Source organism: Amblyomma mixtum, chromosome 5, assembly GCF_055824585.1.
Source record: "Amblyomma mixtum isolate Tamu chromosome 5, ASM5582458v1, whole genome shotgun sequence".
Taxonomy (NCBI): Eukaryota; Metazoa; Arthropoda; class Arachnida; order Ixodida; family Ixodidae; genus Amblyomma; species Amblyomma mixtum.
In genome coordinates this window covers 134,695,772-134,714,336 of record NC_143016.1, presented here as the reverse complement: position 1 = coordinate 134,714,336, position 18,565 = coordinate 134,695,772, and the positions used below count along the sequence as shown (strand labels likewise).

The 18,565-nt window shown below is 46.5% G+C and overlaps 1 protein-coding gene across 1 annotated transcript; it reads left to right on the top strand.

The window, feature by feature from the left end:
* Positions 1–5,589: 5,589 nt before the first annotated feature.
* LOC149343822 (kelch-like protein 10) lies at positions 5,590–18,341 on the top strand. Its single transcript, XM_089542505.1, has 8 exons — positions 5,590–5,762; positions 6,503–6,793; positions 7,796–8,077; positions 9,959–10,151; positions 11,617–11,786; positions 12,859–12,967; positions 14,758–15,090; positions 17,695–18,341. Exons 1-8 carry the CDS (start codon positions 5,590–5,592, stop codon positions 17,974–17,976), a joined length of 1,833 nt encoding a protein of 610 aa, XP_089398631.1. The 3' UTR covers positions 17,977–18,341.
* The last annotated feature ends 224 nt before the right edge of the window (positions 18,342–18,565 follow it).

Genomic DNA, 18,565 nt, shown 5'->3' with positions numbered 1-18,565 from the left:
GCGGCACAATGCAGGGAGTGGCTGATGAGAGAGGGTAGTTCCCATTATGCGCTGTCGGGGATAGTTTCCTCCGTGCGTTGTCACACCACTCCATGCATTGTCACCCTACTCAGGATAGCAGGCTGATGCGAATCGGCCAACGCCATTGGTTGGAAGGTGGTCATTTGACGGGGAAAGGCGGATTTTTTTTTCTTGACTTGTGTCCGACTAAAGCAGGCCTGATAATTCAACGGACACCCATCGAAATCCATGGTGGCCAATTCCTGTCAGCGGTTATGCCTACAATGACTCTGCAGAAAAATTTGGTGGTTTCTTTCAAGTTATCTAAATAGTTAAATCTCACCATTAAATGCAGATGTGTACATACATGACTAGTGACTTCATCGCCTTTTGTAAAAGCACATATGCCATTATTTCTAGTTTCTGCAACGCCAGAAAGATCTGTGGCGAAGGACGGTGGGCGCTAGGACGCCTTAAACGATGCGAAATTTTTCATTAGCGTTTCGTATTAAAATCTTACTACGAAATAAAAGGCCGCTTGTTAACCCTTAATGAGATCAAGGTATTCAGCTCGGCCAGCTGCGTACTGTGATATAGTGGTTTGCATTTGGGTGTATCACCCTTTTTTTTGCATATATGGCATTTTTATTTTCTGTTAAAGAATGGTGGAGGCGAAAAAAAGTTGCTTTTCACAACTTGACGAAACCCCACCTGATGTGTAAACACGTGTACTGAGCATATACACGTGTCAGACGAAATTTTTTATGTTGTACGTTGCTACAGCTTGTCGCCTGTTTTAGTTCTTTCCAGATGATTCTCTTCTACTGAAGTTTTTTGGCGTTTTTGGAGATACCAATAAAGCTAGCGCTCATTGTTTCAGCGAAAAACAGAGCTCTGCTTCTTGAAAGCTTTGGTCGGCTCAAGGAGAACAATCGTCGCAGCATTCGTAGCCGAAGCTTTTGAGGCTGTTTCTATCAGATTGTTGAAAGATTATCGAGTGCGCACCCATTCACACACGACAGACGCTCGTATAACGTGTTTTGAGTTTGCTGAAATTGGTTTGGCCGAATTTAATCCGGAGCCCTCCACAGTGGCGTCTTCGAAAACCTATAGATAGTTTTCGGATGTTGATTATACCATACCATACCATACCATACCATACCATACCATACCATACCATACCATACCATACCATACCATACCATACCATACCATACCATACCATGCCATGCCATGCCATGCCATGCCATGCCATGCCATGCCATGCCATACCATACCATACCATACCATACCATACCATACCATACCATACCATACCATACCATACCATACCATACCATACCATCGCTGTTTTCGATTAGGCCCCTCCACGACACCTTACGATCAAACTCTTACTTCTTGAGATTCTTGACCCTAACGCCTTCCTCCACACCGTCTTGCCGTCTCTTCCTCGTTCAATGATTGTTTAATGATTGTTGCCACAGGAACGGAAAGTTTGGGTGAAGCTAGGCACCTGTGACGACGACCATTCCTGGCAGAAAAAGTCAGTGGTCTTTATTTCACAGCAGTGCTTCTTTAAGACACATTTGCTTTTGTTTGCCACTCGTGTGCAGGACATTTTAGTGCTTTGCCCAAAGCATGTGTTAGGAACGCAAGGACAGAGGCCAGTCGGTTTAGCGCGATTAAAGGACGCGCGTTTGTTCACAGAATGCGACTGAAACGCATGGCGAAGTGAAAACATTTTCCGACCCTGTCTCCGACTTAGATGTGTGTTTACAAAGAGAGCGTGAGCCCTTGGGGTAAGCACGCACTCGCAAAATATCAGGAAAAGTGTTGTACTTGCACCAAAAAAGTGGGGAAAAATTAGCGGCGTTTAATTGCATTACGCGTTTAAACTGCTTCAGCATTTGAAGCCTTTGTGCACTATGTAGCGATATGTGTAGCAGAGAAGTAGCGAGGCGTTGGAAGTAGTAAGCGAATACGTCTACTCAGGGCAGGTAGTGACCACAGATCCTAATCACTAGAGTGTAATTACTGAAAGACTAAGAATAGGGTACAGTACATTTGGCAGGTTTTCTCAGATCATGAATGGCAGTTTACCAGTATTACTCAAGAAAAAGGTATATAGCAGCTACATCCTACCGGTACTCACCAATGGGGCAGATACATGGAGGCTAACGGAGAGAGTTGAACTTAAAATGAGGACAACGCAGTGAGCTATGGAAGGAAAAATGGTAGGTGTAATGGTAAGAGACCGGAAGAGTGCAGGGGATCAACACGGGTTAGGGATCAAACATCGGTTAGTGGCAACCTAGTCAAAATCGAGAAAAAGGAATGGGCTTGGGCAGGTTGAAGGCAAGGTAACCTATGGTCCTTAAGGGTAACGGAGTGGATCCCAAGCGTAGGCAAGCGTAGCAGGGGGCGGAAGAAAGGTGGATGGATGAGGTTAAGAATTATGGGGGGATAAGGTGGCCACAGCTGGAACAGGACAGGGTTGAGAGACATGGGAGAGGCCTTTTGTCCTCCAGTGGGCGTAGTCAAGCTGATGATGATGAAGTTACTGGGCTGACTTTGTCTAACTGTCGGAATGCTAGCGCTTCTTTTCGGCCTAGCGAGACGTGGCGATTATATGAACTTCCAGAGGAGTACCATGAGGCAGGGAGGAGACTCAGTTCTTATTGTAGCTATCCATTTTAGATGACGAAAGAGCGTGAACTTTGTAGGGATTTGATCGCGACTAGAGGTTAATTCCTCTTCAGCCATTTTTTCATTTTTCTTATTGTTTTTTCTTTTTAATTTCTCGTAATTTTCATTTTTTTCTATGTTATTCTTAGTTATTTTCATTTTTTCTATGTTATTCTTAGTTATTTTCATTTTTATAATTCAGTTCTCAGTAATTTTAATTTTTTAAACGTTTTTAGTCATTATTAGTCATCAACCATTTTACACTGCCATTTCTGAATTACTTTTTTGGGAAGCGTACTTCCCACGGTAGCCACCTTCCTCTTTCACCCTCCTTTACTTAGAAGTGGACAGAAAGGTATCTCCTTCTTCACTTTGCTACATGCCGACAATGGTAGGTGGCAGGTTTCCGGCTTTTCCGTGTTCCAACCATAGTGAGTTGAAAGGTGGTTCTTGACACCTACAAGCTCGTAGCTGGCGGGAAATCTACAGAATACCACACAGAACAGCGCCGGATACATTTTTTTCACAGTGAGGCTTGTATACTAACTCAATAAATGGTGCATCTTAAAGAAAATAAACAATAAACTGCATGTTTATAATGCTGGAAGCTTACGCCCTCAAACGGAAAACGCACTTCTGAAGTTGGCTTTGTTGCATACAAATGTTTATTGTGGCGATGCACGCTTTACAGGAATGCAACGACAAAAAGGAAACGAGAATAACGAGAATGCATGGCATGGCATGGCATGGCATGGTATGGTATGGTATGGTATGGTATGGTATGGTATGGTTACTGTGCAGTGTCTAAGCTTATTGTCTTTTTCGGCACATAACTGTACAATAGCTCAGAATCGGTGAATAAGGAACCGACCATAAGTACGAAAAGTTTCGCATATCAGTTTTCTATTTTATGACGTGGCCAGTAAAGAAACTGCTATTGGAAATCACGTTCAGACAGAGGCAAATGGAGCGTGGTACGCTGTGCAACGAGTGCCGTCAGCTTTACTGGGCGACTCGTTTGGGAATTGAGGAGCAATACGCCCAACTATCAGCAAGCGCGAAAGGTTTTGCTCTGCTGGTGAAACCGGTTAGCTTTCGTGCGATAGTTTCAGAAAGGGTACCGTGGCAGCTTGAAATTTCCTTGTCTCAGCATCAACATCCTATCAAATGCTCTTTCATAATCGAGAATTCAGAACCAGTGGCCCAGCTTTTTACAGAAGAGAGCCGAGTGAGGTAGAGCACCATCATTGATATGGTCGACATATATTACTCGCTTCGGTAGGTAGTCCGGCTGCCTTGTGTAAAAGAATGTATTATTGATGACAACTATGAATCTGCTTTTAGGAACCAGTGTGGCATAACGATCGCAACGCTTTGCTATGGCGTGTGTATTTCTTTCTGTGTCGACGTTGCCCGCCGGTCCTTGCAAGAGTCGTTTCCCGCGGAAGCACTGATGGGCTGCGTGTTCGCGCTTAAACGAAAGAGAGAGGAGCAAAGCAATTATGGAGGAAAGTGATTAGTGTATGTGATCTTGAGAGCCAGGTCTTTCCCAAAATGCAATATTTCACATATAAAAAGCAGTTTTACAGAGAAAAGTTTGATTCCGATCATATTGTTGCTTTAGAGGAGAACAAAGTAGTGGACAAGGCTGCCTGCAGTTATTGCGCATAATGGGCTTGTAGTAAAAAAAGACGAAGCACTGCAGAATTGTGTATAAATGTAACGTTATTATTGCAGCGTTTTAATGTTTTTTTTTGGTGGTCATATCATTAAAAAAAAGAAAAAGACTCTAGAGTAAGGGATTACTAGTTTGCTTCTCCTTTGCCGGATGCCATTCGCGAATAAAGCTTATTATAGTTGTTTTAAATTGCTGGGAGATGTTTTTAACTGGAAATAGGAAACAAGAGAGCGTCGCCGATTATGACAGAATGGTAATTTTTTCCTCAAAGTAAAGTAAATACCCCACCGGGATACAGAACGTATCTTAAATTCTGCTGAAAAAAGTTGTATGATACAATAAACTCATACAGTTTGTCATACAAATATTAGAGGCTTATCATACAAATCATAGAAAGTTATCATAGAGATGTCATACATTTCTGCAAAATCATAAAGTCATCATAGAGATGTCATATAATATCATACAAACTGTATAATATATCTTACAAATTGTATGACATTCTATGATGAAGCCTCTGTGAGGTTATTGCATCATTGAACATTTTCAGCAGGGAAAAGAAATAAAAGGAGAACAAATGGAGAGCTAAAGTCATTTTCCAGAAGAGATTACAAAATACACTACCAGTTGTGTGTATGTAGGCCTGCGTCAACCTGTTAACGACATTCTGGTAGAAACCAAGAATAAGAAATGTGATTAAGCAGGGAATGTAATGCGAAGGCAAGATAACTAACTGATGGTCGTTGTGGGTAACGGACTGGATATCAAAAGAAGGCAAGCGTAGCAAGGCGCGGAATAAAGTTATGTAGGCGCATGAGACGAGGTTTGCGGGGATAGGCTGGCCGCAGCTGGCACAGAACCGGAGAGAGGGAGAGAAGAGAAGGAAGGAGGAGAGGTCGACCGGTGGTAACGTGGTGCTAACAGAGGTATGGGGCCTTGGTCCTGCAGTAGATATATCAGGCTGACGATGATATGATGAACGTGGGACGATAAGAGGTACATACATACATATGAATACATATCGAACAGGGTCGAATTTTTCTTTCATAATTGGTTTGCATCGCTGCGTGGTCCTGAAACGCGCTGACGATATATTCGCTACCTACACTGCGCGCAGCAGGTGAAGACAAGGAAGAGGCCGCTATCGCTCCGCGTGGCTTTGCGGGCAGAGGGGCCAGGGCCACGTCGCAGCATCGGCAGAGGCAGCAGCAGCGCGCCGCGCCAGCATGACGGGCATGAGCGGCGATGGGCCCGACGAGACGCTCGGCCCGGAGACGCTGGAGGCCCTGTGGGACCTGCGCGGCGCGGGCCTGCTCTGCGACGGCTTGCTCAAGACCTCGGACGGCGGCGAGTTCCCCGTGCACAGGCTCGTCATGGCCAGCTGCAGCGAGTACTTCAGGTTGGCCAACGCGAGCACTTGTCCGCACTAACGCTCACGTGGTCACACAGCGGATAGTCTTGTGGCGATGCAGGCAGCACGGTTGACGCGTAGAGATGCCTGTAAACTCGTCTAGATGGCGCTCATAGTAATATGCTTTCATGTGTGTGGCCATGTTTGCATACGTATGTGCACCGCGGACCACAATTGGCGAGAACGCTCGACCGCTTCGTTGGGTGGGGCGCATGGATTTTGTTGGCACCCGCCCTGAATCGTGGCAGCGGTTAGCGACACCATGCCTACTGAATTTATCAGTCCGTCTTATCTATTTTCACCTGGGGGCACCTCGCATGGACAGCATGGATACAGTGTGAAAGAGTTCAGACACTATCACAGCGTGCCAGGGACGTGATGCTACCGCTGCATATCCAAGCGCTCAAGTGTTCCCGGTAAGAGTGGTCCACGCTGTACCTGAGCTTGTAACAGCTTCCATATGAACGTGCACTGTCACATGTACAGCCTACGTCTTGTGTCTCAGAGAAGTATATTGAGGCAAGGAAGAGCTGAAAAGTGCCACTGATTTGAAAATAAGAGCTTAGAAAAGCTGAGAACTAAGAGAAAATGGCTTTTTTGGGAAGAATAATTTTTAAAGCCACTACGAAGAAAACGCACTGCCTGTGTCTGATGCATGCTGTAGGCTAGTTTTCTTCTGCTATGTAGTTTATTCATACATTATTGCGCCTGGTATTTGTGCTCCCCAGGGCGCTGTTCGGAAGTCCTCTGAACAAGGTCGCGCGAACGGAAGTTCTGGTGCCTGGGGTGTCCAAAGCAACTATGTCCATCATCGTAGAGTTCGCCTACAAGCGGGTCACGTGGGTGGGTTACGACAATGTTGAGAGCCTGCTGGAAGCGGCCGACTACCTCTGCGTCATGGGCATGGTTAAAGACTGCTGCGATTTCCTCCTGTCCATCATGTCGCCTGAGAACTGTATCTCCATCCACAACGTGGCCAAGCTCTACAATTGCTTCGACCTCACTTCCAAGGCCTACAAGTGAGAGGAACCTTTTAATTACGATTTAAAGGTTTTTTGAACATAAATATTCAGGAACGTGGCACATCCATAATAAGCCTGTACTTACGAAAGCTTGTGCTGACACTAAGTAGGCTGCGTTGCCGTTTATCAGTGCAAAAGCTTTATTTTTAAGAAGAATGGTTGGCTACCTTTGCTTAGAGTTCTAAGCCTTTGAAAACGAGGTACATTAACAGTTACGAATGCTAAATACTGCTAGATGATGCGGAGAGAAAATGCGTAGAGTACTTTCTTGTGCCGGTTCATTAGCATACACGGCTGCTGTCTTTGTTCAACAGACAAGACAACGGCTATAAAGCGGAGCTTTTGGCACCTTCTTTTAAAATCAGAGCTTTTAGGTCCGAGATTCCAATATGGTTGACTAAAATGCAGATATTAGTACCAGAACGGAGTACCAGGGAGAGACGATAATTAAGTTGGATGTGAAAATGTATTTTAAAATTCAAACTTTACTGAAACAATGTGAAACAATGCTGCAAAATGATGGGCATAATTGTGCTCCGTAATGACCGCGTGACGTGTAGTGATATCGTCACGCCTGAAGTGCAGTACACGCTGAAGGTCAGAAATATAATGAAGACCACAGAACTTGAGGGGGAGCGTGTGTGTGTGTGCAATCTGTGGTTGTGCGCGCCTGAGGCCTTAGTTAACGCAGAGGTACCATGCTCACGCCGTTAACTGGTTGTTGCTCTACTTGCAGAGAGCGTGGAACCGCGCTAACATTCGCCATAACAGACTAACCGAATTGCAAAAGTAAATTGTTTTGAAAATAAAGTTTAGGCTTTCATGTTAGAGAGGCCAATTTGTTTCTTTATGACGAAAATGAAATGAGTCGGTAAATAATTTTTTTCTGACCCGATGCGGGGCAGCTGGAGACTGGGAGAAATTGTAAGCACTGATAACTCAAAGCTATACAGGACAGTTGCTAATCTCAGCCGTGACCGTCTTGGTCGGTGGCCTCAGCTATCTGATGCAGCACTTCATCGAGGTGTCGAAGAGAAGCGAGGAGCTACTCAACTTGGACATCGACGAAGTGGAGGCCATCCTGTCGGACGAGAACCTGAACGTCATCAAGGAGGAGACTGTGTGGAAGGCGGTCGTGCGCTGGATCGAGCACGACTCAGCCAACCGGCAGCAACACATCGCCCGGCTGCTGCGTTGCGTGCGAACCGGATTGGTGGACACCAACTTTTTCGTTGAGAAGATCAAGTCGCACAAATTCGTCTCCGACAACGAGTCCTGCCGGTGGGTCTCACGGAACAGCCACAACATTAGATGCCGTGTTGTGGTAGAGATAGAAGTGTCGTACTTGAGCTAGGTTTCGAAGAAAATATGAAGTGCTGACGACTGCAGCAACTGTTTGCAGCTTGGTGCGTGTGTTAATGTTCATGCACAAAATTTTCTGTCTGTGGCAGTAATGCATTCAATCGGTTAGGCTGTGAAGGCAAATGTTAATGACTTGCGTATGGTTTCCTGTTTATGTACTGCACATACGAGATCACCAGGAAGAGAAAAATTGACGCATATTAAAACGATATACTTCTTCAATTAAAAACACCAACCGGAAAGCGGTCGTGAAGCAACGAATGAATTATACATGGCTTTCTCAAGCCTTCACAACTCAGAAATTTTCAACACCCTTCGCGGCAAATACATGAGAGCACAAGCCCTCAGCACACTAGGTAATCGTGGTATGAAGTGGGCTATGATTTTAGCAAATTATATTTGAAGATTCAATCTGTCGGCAGCATAACTGAACAAGCTAGGTTAAAATGCCTGTGCCTGCCCCCCCCCCCCCCCCCCCCCTGCGCTGAAGTGCTGAAGGTTTAGGTGAAGTGGATACTAGATCATATGCAAACAAAGTTCTCATGGTGACTGGAAACAGAAGTTGGACTGTGCCAAAGATGATGCCTTCTTTGAATACACGGTTTCATTTGTTTTTCTCTTTTGATTTGTTCTCTAATAACTTGCCTCATACATGAAGAACTTCGTACATGAACACTGCTAGTCGAAAAGTGCAAGGTATGAGCGCATGTTAGCAGCTTTCACAAAGGCACTGTTATCACGCGTCCCGTTCGCGAGTCACCCATGCAAGCCTCGAGGCGGTCGCCTTGCGCTTGCAGCTTCAACTCTACCCTGAGCAAGTTGTGAAACGGGGTGTAGGACACTTTTGCACGGTGAACGTTTTAGAAATATCCTAAACTGCCGTTTCCACCTTTATTATGGCGCAACAGAAGCCTCATAGGGAAGGAAATTTGTTCTGTGTCACTTGATTCCCATTGGCTGAGAGGGGCGTGACGACACACACCCCGTTATCAGCGGATGCTAGCGGCTGCCGGGCGGCAGTCGGCAGCTGAGCTCAGCAACGTGCGGACGAGCCAAGTTCTCCGTTGGCACCGAGCCAGAAGCAGGCGGGCGTTTTTCACGCTGTGGAAAATCCCCGCCAATGGCGAGGGCACCCATACGCGAGCATTGCTTGCATGTATCGTGTGGTATGTTGGCAGTGCAGGAACAGTCAAACGGAGGCGCTATGCTATCTCATCGTCACAGGTTAAGTGTTCCCTTAACTTTCTGTGACTACTGCCTCCCATCCCCCCAGCAACTTATGAAGGAAACACAAGCGCAGATCTCCTAACCCCATCTTATCTCCCCAATGGGCGACTTCAGGTCCTGCTTTCCTCAATAAGAAATATTCATGCATTCTCTATTTCTTCTAAGCCTCCTCAAACCTTCTGACAATAAGAAGCCTTATATTGAACAGTGATAGCAAAAAAACACTACAACTGACCGGATTCATAAAAGGGCAAGAGGAAAAAAAGCACCTTAACATCTATATTGTCTACAAGAAAAGTGAAAAGACAAAGCCGGTACTGTTTCACATGACTGTTCCCAACAGCAGGCGCGTTGCACATGCCCTATAAGACGACCTCTTGTACCTTCCAGCCCACTAGTAATGATGAATATACAGAGGTAAGTGTAGAAGTCCGGAGAGGCCAACAAATGGCAGCTTTGGTGAGGGATGGTTACGACCTTTCTGTTGATACAAGGGGAGCAGGAAACGCTGCGCACCGACATGATGTAATGAAGGTAATTTCTGACGAGAGACGCGGTGCTCCTCACGCGCAGGCCGCTAGTTATCGACACGCTGAGATTTCTCTACGACCTCGACGTGGTTGTCCACAACGATGAGGTGCCGACACCCGTGTTCGCTCGGCCGCGCATTCCTCACGAAGTGATGTTCGTCATCGGCGGTTGGATGGCCGGGGGACCCACGGCCTACATCGAAAGCTACGACACCAAGGCGGACCGCTGGATCAAGGTGCGTGATATCAAGTTGAACGAATCCTAGAGATTTCTTGGAGAGGTATTTGTTCGGCTACTTTGGTAAGTTAATGCTAACATTGCGGTGGTCAAGCTGTCATGGTGTTTCAGCAGGTTTGAGCCAATGTCTCCACGGATAAGCTTTTCTTAATATCTCATGCCGTACTGCATTTGATATGTGTGTTGAGTGATAAGTATCTGCATATACTAAAGCATTATTGCGGCGTTATTTCCTGTTCGTCACTGTAAATTGCAGCTCTAGCCAAACCACAAACTTATGTGGTGTGGTTGTGTACATCTGTTCTTGAACGATATTCCTTTAATAAACTGATAAGTTCCAAAAATAATCGAAATGACCGTGATTCTTCGAAATAAATGAAATGTTTGTGAAGATAAAGTTGGTCTTGAATATAAAATATAAATTCTGGCTCTCTTCATAACTGTTAAAAAGTGTAACCATTGAGTAGTCTTTGATTCAACCGCAGGCCCATTAGATCATTGTTAAATCACTACACCTTCGAGCACCGTTTGGGTGATGTTCTGAACTCCCAGGCTCGTATCGTGGAAGTGTCTGGCGAGCTGATATAGCCGCTTTGGTTCACGCCGATTGGTTGGAGCCCCAAAGGCGGATGTGACGTCACCGTGACGACCACTTAGTGTGTTTCTTTTTCGTAACCTGGGCTGAAACTGCCCTTGCCGTTGCGTCTACGATTGTATTGTGAATGTGAATAATACAGCTATAAAGTAGTAGTAGTAAAATACTTTTAATCGACCATAATTTACAGGCCGAGCATTTCGACCGCCTGGGCGACCAGAAGCCGCTGTTCTTCTTCCCCTTCAGCGCCAAGCCAGTCGAGCCAGGTGGTGATGGATAGAGAGGGTGGGGGGAAGGAACCCGACTGCTGAGCAGCCGGGCAATAGAAGAGGCAATGGGCCAGGTCCGCATAGATACAGGGGCAGTTGGGACAGGAAGGGTCCGATCGATAGCGATAGAGGAAAAGGCGGGACGGGGTGATAACTGCATTCCGTCCCGCCTTTTCCTCTATCGCTATCGATCGGACCCTTCCTGTCAGCTATAAACACTTACTATATACACTGACATGTCCTAAACCAGAAACCGGCTCTCCTGTTTTGCGTAAGGACGGTGGGAAATTTCACGCGGCTAACGCGATCAAAGACTACACTGGTGCTTGCGTTTTTTTTTTTTTGGAGGCGTGAGACCGCGTACGTTCTTGAGCCAAGTTAGTTTAGGTTGTGCACTTGGCGCAGACTTCGGCATTGCGCTCCCCTAGTACTCGCGTTTGTAGGCTGCTTGTTGTTGCACGAGGACAGCCGAGGATTTCGTGCTCTCTGCCCGCAACACGGTGTCAGTTACAATAAATTTGCATATACTGAGGCACACCTTGTGAAAACTGAGTTACGTATATAACAAATAAGCATTTGTGTTGCTTCTCCGTGAACAGGTCGAGAGTGTGGACCCCGAGGGGCCCCGTGCGTACCACAAGTGTGTGTCCATCGGCAGCGAGATCTACGTGATCGGTGGCTTCAACGGAGAGGACTACTTCAGCAGCGTGCGATGCTTCAACGCGCACACCAAAAAGTGGCGCTCTGTGACGCCCATGCATGTTAAAAGGTACGCGGCTGCTCGCCGGCACCCAGGAATCCATTGCAGTTGAAATCTTTCGGCGTTTCCTAAATGCATGCGAAGAAAAAGCTTTTTTTTTTAAAAAAATAGTGAGAATCATCTGTCGGCCATTTTTTGTTTTCAGTTCGTTCTTTAACTAAAAACTTGCCTGGGAAGAAAAAGAAAAAAGGCAACTGCCAAAACACTATTTGCTTTGTTCCACTGTGAGACATGCAGGGTGTTTCTCCTAAGACTTGCCACAATTTTTAAATTTAGGACTTGAACTAAAAGAGCGTTTTTTTTCGGCATAGCATTGTCAGTTGTGTAGTGCATCAGAATACAACTAAGGTGTGCTAACTAGCAGGTTGGTTAACCGATATGGAATAGTTAACTTTTGAGCCATTACTGTTAGGCTCCCTAATTATTTACAGGCATGTTGGCCACCGTAAGTAATATCGATTTTCGCAAACGCGGTCACCCTCGGCGCTGTGGCCAAACAAATTTTGGCTACATCGCATCAAAATACATGCGCTTTCGAGAAGCTTGCAGGCAAAGAAACCTCTCTAGTGCATGTAACTTGTGGAAATAGACAATATTTCTTGGGCCACAGTGCCGAGAGTAACCGCGTTTACGAAATTCTAAAAACTAATCCGGATATTGCTTACAATGGGTTACACGCCTCTGAGTAATTAAACCGCTCAACAGTAATAGTTAAAAAGTTAGCTGTTCGATATTGGTTACAGTTAACTATTCAATTCTAGTTAATCAGCCTGCTAGTTAGCACGTCTTATCTGTATTCTGATGTACTACACCGCTGACAATGCTATGCCTAGAAATAGCTCTTTTAACTAAAAAGCCTATTTTTAAAAATTGTGGAAAGTATTACGTGAAACACCCTGTATAGAGATTACTTTATAACGACTAAGAGATAGCGGATGCTCTATCCTAGCCAGAAATTAGGAACCAGTAAATGTAAATGTGCTCTCGTCATTCTAACGGAGACATCACCTCATGCTAGCTTGCGCACAAAGTCACTGCCCTTAGAAAATGCTTACAGTCCATAATTGCCCACTTTCGCCAGGTGTTACGTCAGCGTGGCCGTGCTCAAAGAAATCATCTACGCTATGGGCGGTTACGATGGCCGGCACAGACAAAACACTGCAGAGAAGTTCGACCACCGCACCAACCAGGTGAGTGAATAAGCCGAAAGAAACGCTGCTGAACACAGAGGCCTATTATGTGTAGCGAAGTGGCCGCAGCGCCGTATACCTCCTTAAATTGCGCACTGTTTTCTTGCTTCCTTTTTCGTTGTTGCTTTCGTCAAAGGAGCAGCGACATGATGCAGTTAATAATAATAAGTCTTCTTGATTGCTGACTGCTTTGTTATAAAGCATTTTAATTCGTGCACTGACTGCCTGTTTTCATCACAGGCGTGGATCACATCACAGCCTGGACATTTAACTGGCTGTTGCTCATCCCGGTCTTGTAATATGTAATGTCCAGGCCTGAATGTTTGTTCAGTACTAGATACGATGCCGGCTACTGGTCGGAATTTGGTTGCTGTCCTCTTTCCATACCGGCTTCATGCGAACGAATGCACGCATGCACGAGACGAACCGCCGCGGTGGCTCAGTGGCTATGGTGCTCGGCTGCTGACCCGAAAAACGCGGGTTCGATCCCGGCCGCGGCGGTTTAATTTCTTTGGAGGAGAAATTCTAGAGGCCCGTGTACTGTGCGATGTCAGTGCACGTTAAAGAACCCCAGGTGGTCGAAATTTCCGGAGCCCTCCACTACGGCGTCTCTCATGGCCTTAGTCGCTTTGGGACGTTAAACCCCTTAAACTAAACTAAACTAAACTAAACTAAACTAAACTAAACTAAACTAAACTAAACTAAACTAAACTAAACTAAACTAAACTAAACTAAACTAAACTAAACTAAACTAAACTAAACTAAACTAAACTAAACTAAGGAACTGCCTCCTCACGAGGCCAGAAAATCTGGAGACGCGGTTTTATTTGTTTATCAACGGAAAAGGGTTCATAGAAGCGCTCTAACATTAAAAAACAATTTCAATTACATGTCTCCTCAATCAATGCAGGTAAACAGGTCGCGTGGCTGTCACCGCTCCCGCTTGGATCTGAACATTCAAAACCTCGGCAGGATTTTTCAGTGTTTGTTGATGATGATTAATTATAGCTATTGATGCAAGGGCATCTAAGGCCAAACAGTGCCTCCAATGTTTGTTGCAACCCACTGATTTTCATGGACGTCAGAACAAGTCGATGAAAGCACAGATCATCATCATCATCAGCCTGACTACGCCCTCAGCAGGGCAAAGGCCTCTCCCATGTCTTTCCAATTAACCCTGTTCTTTGCAATTTGTGGACACTGTATTCCCGCGAAGTTCTTAATCTCATCCGGCCACCTAACGTTCTTCCGCCCCCTGCTAGGCTTGCCTTCTTTTGGAATCCACTCCGTTATCCTTAAGGACGAGCGCTTATCTTGCCTTCGCATTACATGCCCTGCCCAATCCCATTTCTTTCTTCTGATTTTGACTAGGATGTCGTTAACCCGCGTTCTCTTCCTCACCCACTCTGCCCTCTTCTGCTCTCTGAACGTTACGCCTGTCATTTTTCTTTCCATAGCTCGCTGCGTTGTCCTTAACTTAAGCTGAACCCTCTTCGTTAGCCATTTCATAATTCAGAATCCACAGCGCTTAGTGAGAGTAGAGCATCAGTATCAACACATTTTCGCAATGTCACTCTTCTTTTCACGTAATTCCAGGTGAAAATGTCCCCACTCATTACACAGTGATCGTTGCTGATCGACAAAATAAAGCACTAGCTGATGACGTTAAGAAAAGGTGTTCTTCTTTTCAGGAGAAAAAAAAAGGAATTACGCTTGGTTCGCTTTTGCAACAAGCGGGCCCTTTTCTCTGGCTAACCGACGAAGGTCCGCTGCCCTGTTCTCACTCGCAGTGGACCATGATCGCGCCCATGAACATGCAACGAAGCGACGCCTGCGCCACCACGCACGATAACTACGTCTACGTGACGGGTGGCTTCAGCGGCAACGAGTGCCTCAGCTCGGCCGAGCGCTACGACCCGACCACCGACCAGTGGACAGCCATCCAGGCAATGAGGTTCCGGCGCAGCGGTGTCGGGTGCATCGGCTTCCGCAACTACGTCTACGCCATCGGCGGCTTCAACGGCACCACGAGGCTGGCATCGGCCGAGAAGTACAACCCGGAGACCAACATGTGGACTACGCTACCAAACATGTACACGCCCAGGAGCAACTTCGCCGTGGCCGTGAGTAGCCGCGGCCCTTTTGTCTTTGTTAAGCGGTGCAGGAAAGTGCGCCAGCAGCTGGGAGTAGTCCATTCTGCAATGAAGCAAAGAGAAAGCACGACGATGCAAGAAGGAAAGAGAAGCGCCTAACGGCGTGATACGAATGGTGGCCATACGTTGTCCAACCTTACAGTGCTACCGCACTATGGCAGACTACAGCAAAGTGTTTTCCTCAGATCATGGCAGTCATGTACCGTCATCGTCGAATGACATGTGAATATAAATTGTGCAAACCGAACGCAGAAAAGGCTGCTGGAGAAGAAATGCAGGCGGGTTCCGTTAGCACTTCCGTCTCCCGTCTTCCCGCTGTCAGAGCTAAAATCAAGTCCGCCCGTATTCGCACTCCCTCAGCTAAAATCTCACATCTTCTCATCTTGCAGTTTCCGTTCCAACTCTCGAGCTGTCTTTTCATTTGACGTTGAGAGTAGATTCGATATCTAAGTGCGAAGGACGGCACAAATAGTATGAGACAGAAGTCTACTCCTTCATTCTGCATTCAAAAGGAATAACCGCTGGCATTGATGTGTGCGACTTCTGCACCCATGCGGACCGCTTAGACCTTCTGGTGTTAAGCAGAAGCGTTGCAGTTTATGGGAAGGCTGCAGAGAAGCACAGTCAATCACGTAACGTTACGTGAAGTAAGCAATAAAGCAGTATAAAAAAAGTCACAAGTAAAAGCTCTTCTATCGGCAAATTCACCAAGCTGTCGCGATGGTGATCACACATAAAGAAAGGACTTAGTTTCGGACTTGTGTTTATTGTGGACCTTTTAAATATACTTGGAGGCTCATTATCTGGTGGGAAAAAAATTGGTTTGCACTGATGCGTGCTGTTAGTTGCCTTCCTTTTTATATAAAAGCGAACTTCTTGAAGCATCACAGTATTTAGGCCTACTTATAGTGCGATTTCACTACTTAATACAGTTTCAACAAATAATCTTGTGTGAAGCTCGGAGTAACTCAGGTAAGCTCTGATTAGTTCGCAGGAGCGTCGCGCCAGCTGTAGCCAATGGGAGGAGGGCTTCGTGTCAACTGCTGCCCCGTGTAGAGAGGGTGTAAAGAAGAAAAGTGAGATGTCAGAAGGAAGAGGCGAAGAATGAATACATGCTTTCGCACGTCTACTCTGTTTAACTACCGTATTTATTGGAACCCAGGCCAATAGTTTATTTAAAGACACGAGGTATGAAACTCCTAGGTTGGCTTATAATCAAGAATTTTGTCGTATTCGTGACAAGCTTTTTGCTTTCGCCGCAACGAAGACGGCCTTCACGGGCCCAAATAAAGGCTGCCATCCTGAAGTGGAAGGAGTACTGGCAGATTTCGTGTACTCGCGGATGTCAGCGGCACTTCCAGTGACCACAGAAGAGCCACAGGCGAAAGAGAGAGCTGGCAAGAGAGTGGGGTACTGCACGGGACCAGTGAAACGCTCGAGCTAACTCCAACAGGCCACATCAAGCGTGCGTCGCTAGGAGTTATAGCTAGCTGGAACGCTGCAGCCTGGGATGACACCCTGGTTAGCTTGGTAGCGTGCTCGTCTTAAAAGTGCACCACACATCATGTGCATCGCACATGATGGCACAGAATATTGTGTCCTGTACGAAGAGGACAATGATAAGGAGGTCAGCGACGACGAGGATAAGTGAGGCCATTTGCATGCTTTCCCTGAAGTCGACCTCAATTATTTTTTCAGCCGGCTTACATTCGAGGAAGGGTTTTTTAAGCATGAAATGCTTTTAGCTCCCGTTGTCGGCAGTGTGGTGACGTCACGCCGAGACCGAGAGCCATCATCCGGGCACTGAAATCCACTCATCCGGGCACTGAATTCCAGTTATCCGGGCACTGAAATCCACTCATCCGGGCACTGAAATCCACTCATCCGGGCACTGAATTCCAGTCATCCGGGCTCTGAAACGAGAACATCCGGGCACCGTACGAGACAACGAGATTTAACGACTCTCTAAGCCCTCCTACGCGACCGGCATGCAAGCGCCGGTTGGTCTCCAAACGAGACAAAAAATAACTGCTGCCAGTGCCTTCTCAATGTTTATCAAGATATCAGTGGAGCTGTGGGTTTGATAATGCACGGAATTATAATTTCCGATTTCTAATAACGCGTGCAAAAAGCACATAAATGCCACGTTACACTTCGTTGTCATACGTGATCCGGGGGAGAAGCGCTGCGTTCAAAGGGCAAGGCATCGCGCCGAACGGGTGATGGCGTTCCTCCCTTCCATTACGGTGCGGTTCGGGTGTCCACCGAGATGGCAGAGAATTACTGCGCCATTTCCTTTCCTCAAAAAACCTTGCGTTCAAATGGCAGGCATCGCGCTGAACGGGTGGTGGCGTTCCTCCCTTCCTGTACGGTGCGGTTCGGGTGTCCACCGAGATGACATTAGGCCCGTAAACATTTCATGCTTACTCTACTCTCGGTTACGGGAGAGGCAGAGAATTTTTTTTGGCCTTAAACTTTCGGGTTTCGGCTTGGATTGGAGTAAGTACGATGAGTTAAAACCCTACCCATACAGCGTATATTCGTTTCGTTTTACTCCATTCTTAATCGGCGCAGATCATCGACAACCTGGTGTTCGCCATCGGTGGCTTCAACGGCGAGAGCACGACCAACCTGGCCGAGTGCTACGACCCCACTACGGACCAGTGGTTCGAGGCTACGGACATGAACGAGTCGCGGTCTGCCCTTGCCGCCTGCGTTATCTCCGGGCTGCCAAACATCCGCGACTACGTCCACCAGCGGCGCGACAACCTCATGGAAGAGAAACGCCAGAAGATGCTCGACATCCTCAAGCATCGCTCGCGGCACCTCGGCCGCGATAATGACAAGAACTCGTAGAAAATTCACACCACGCGCGAAGCGCCGAGTGGCGCTTAATTCGGCTTAGAATCCAATAGCCGGACTTGCAGGCAGAACGAGACCCATTTATTAACTACGAGTAAGAATGGAATCATGATTCGTGAATATGATTCGTCGCCGAGGCGTGAGCGTTGACGCCGAGGAGGACGAAGCTTATTGTTAACGCTGGTGCAGAATGAACGAAATTACTATCTGCTCTAATTACATGTCACGACGAACTGTTTCTCGGTGTAGCGATTGGTTTTCGGTGCGATGCTTATACTTGGACCTGATTTAGCTGTTAAATTGTTACCGCTAGTTTGTACACTGGTCTTAACCTACCTTAATGCGGATGTATGCAAAAGGAACCAAAAATACCCCCTGTACGTTTTTGTGTAGATCGACCTGATTTCAGACGTGGATGATAAAGGCCATTTGAAAGTCTCGATTGCTTCGATTGTCGAAGTCGTCGGGCAAATATAATACAAACGCTGCTTCTGATTTCAAACGCGTTGCACTACTGACGAGTTTCGTGAATGATTAATCCGCAGCCACTGCCATCGGACTACTGTGTTGATTGCCTCCATTT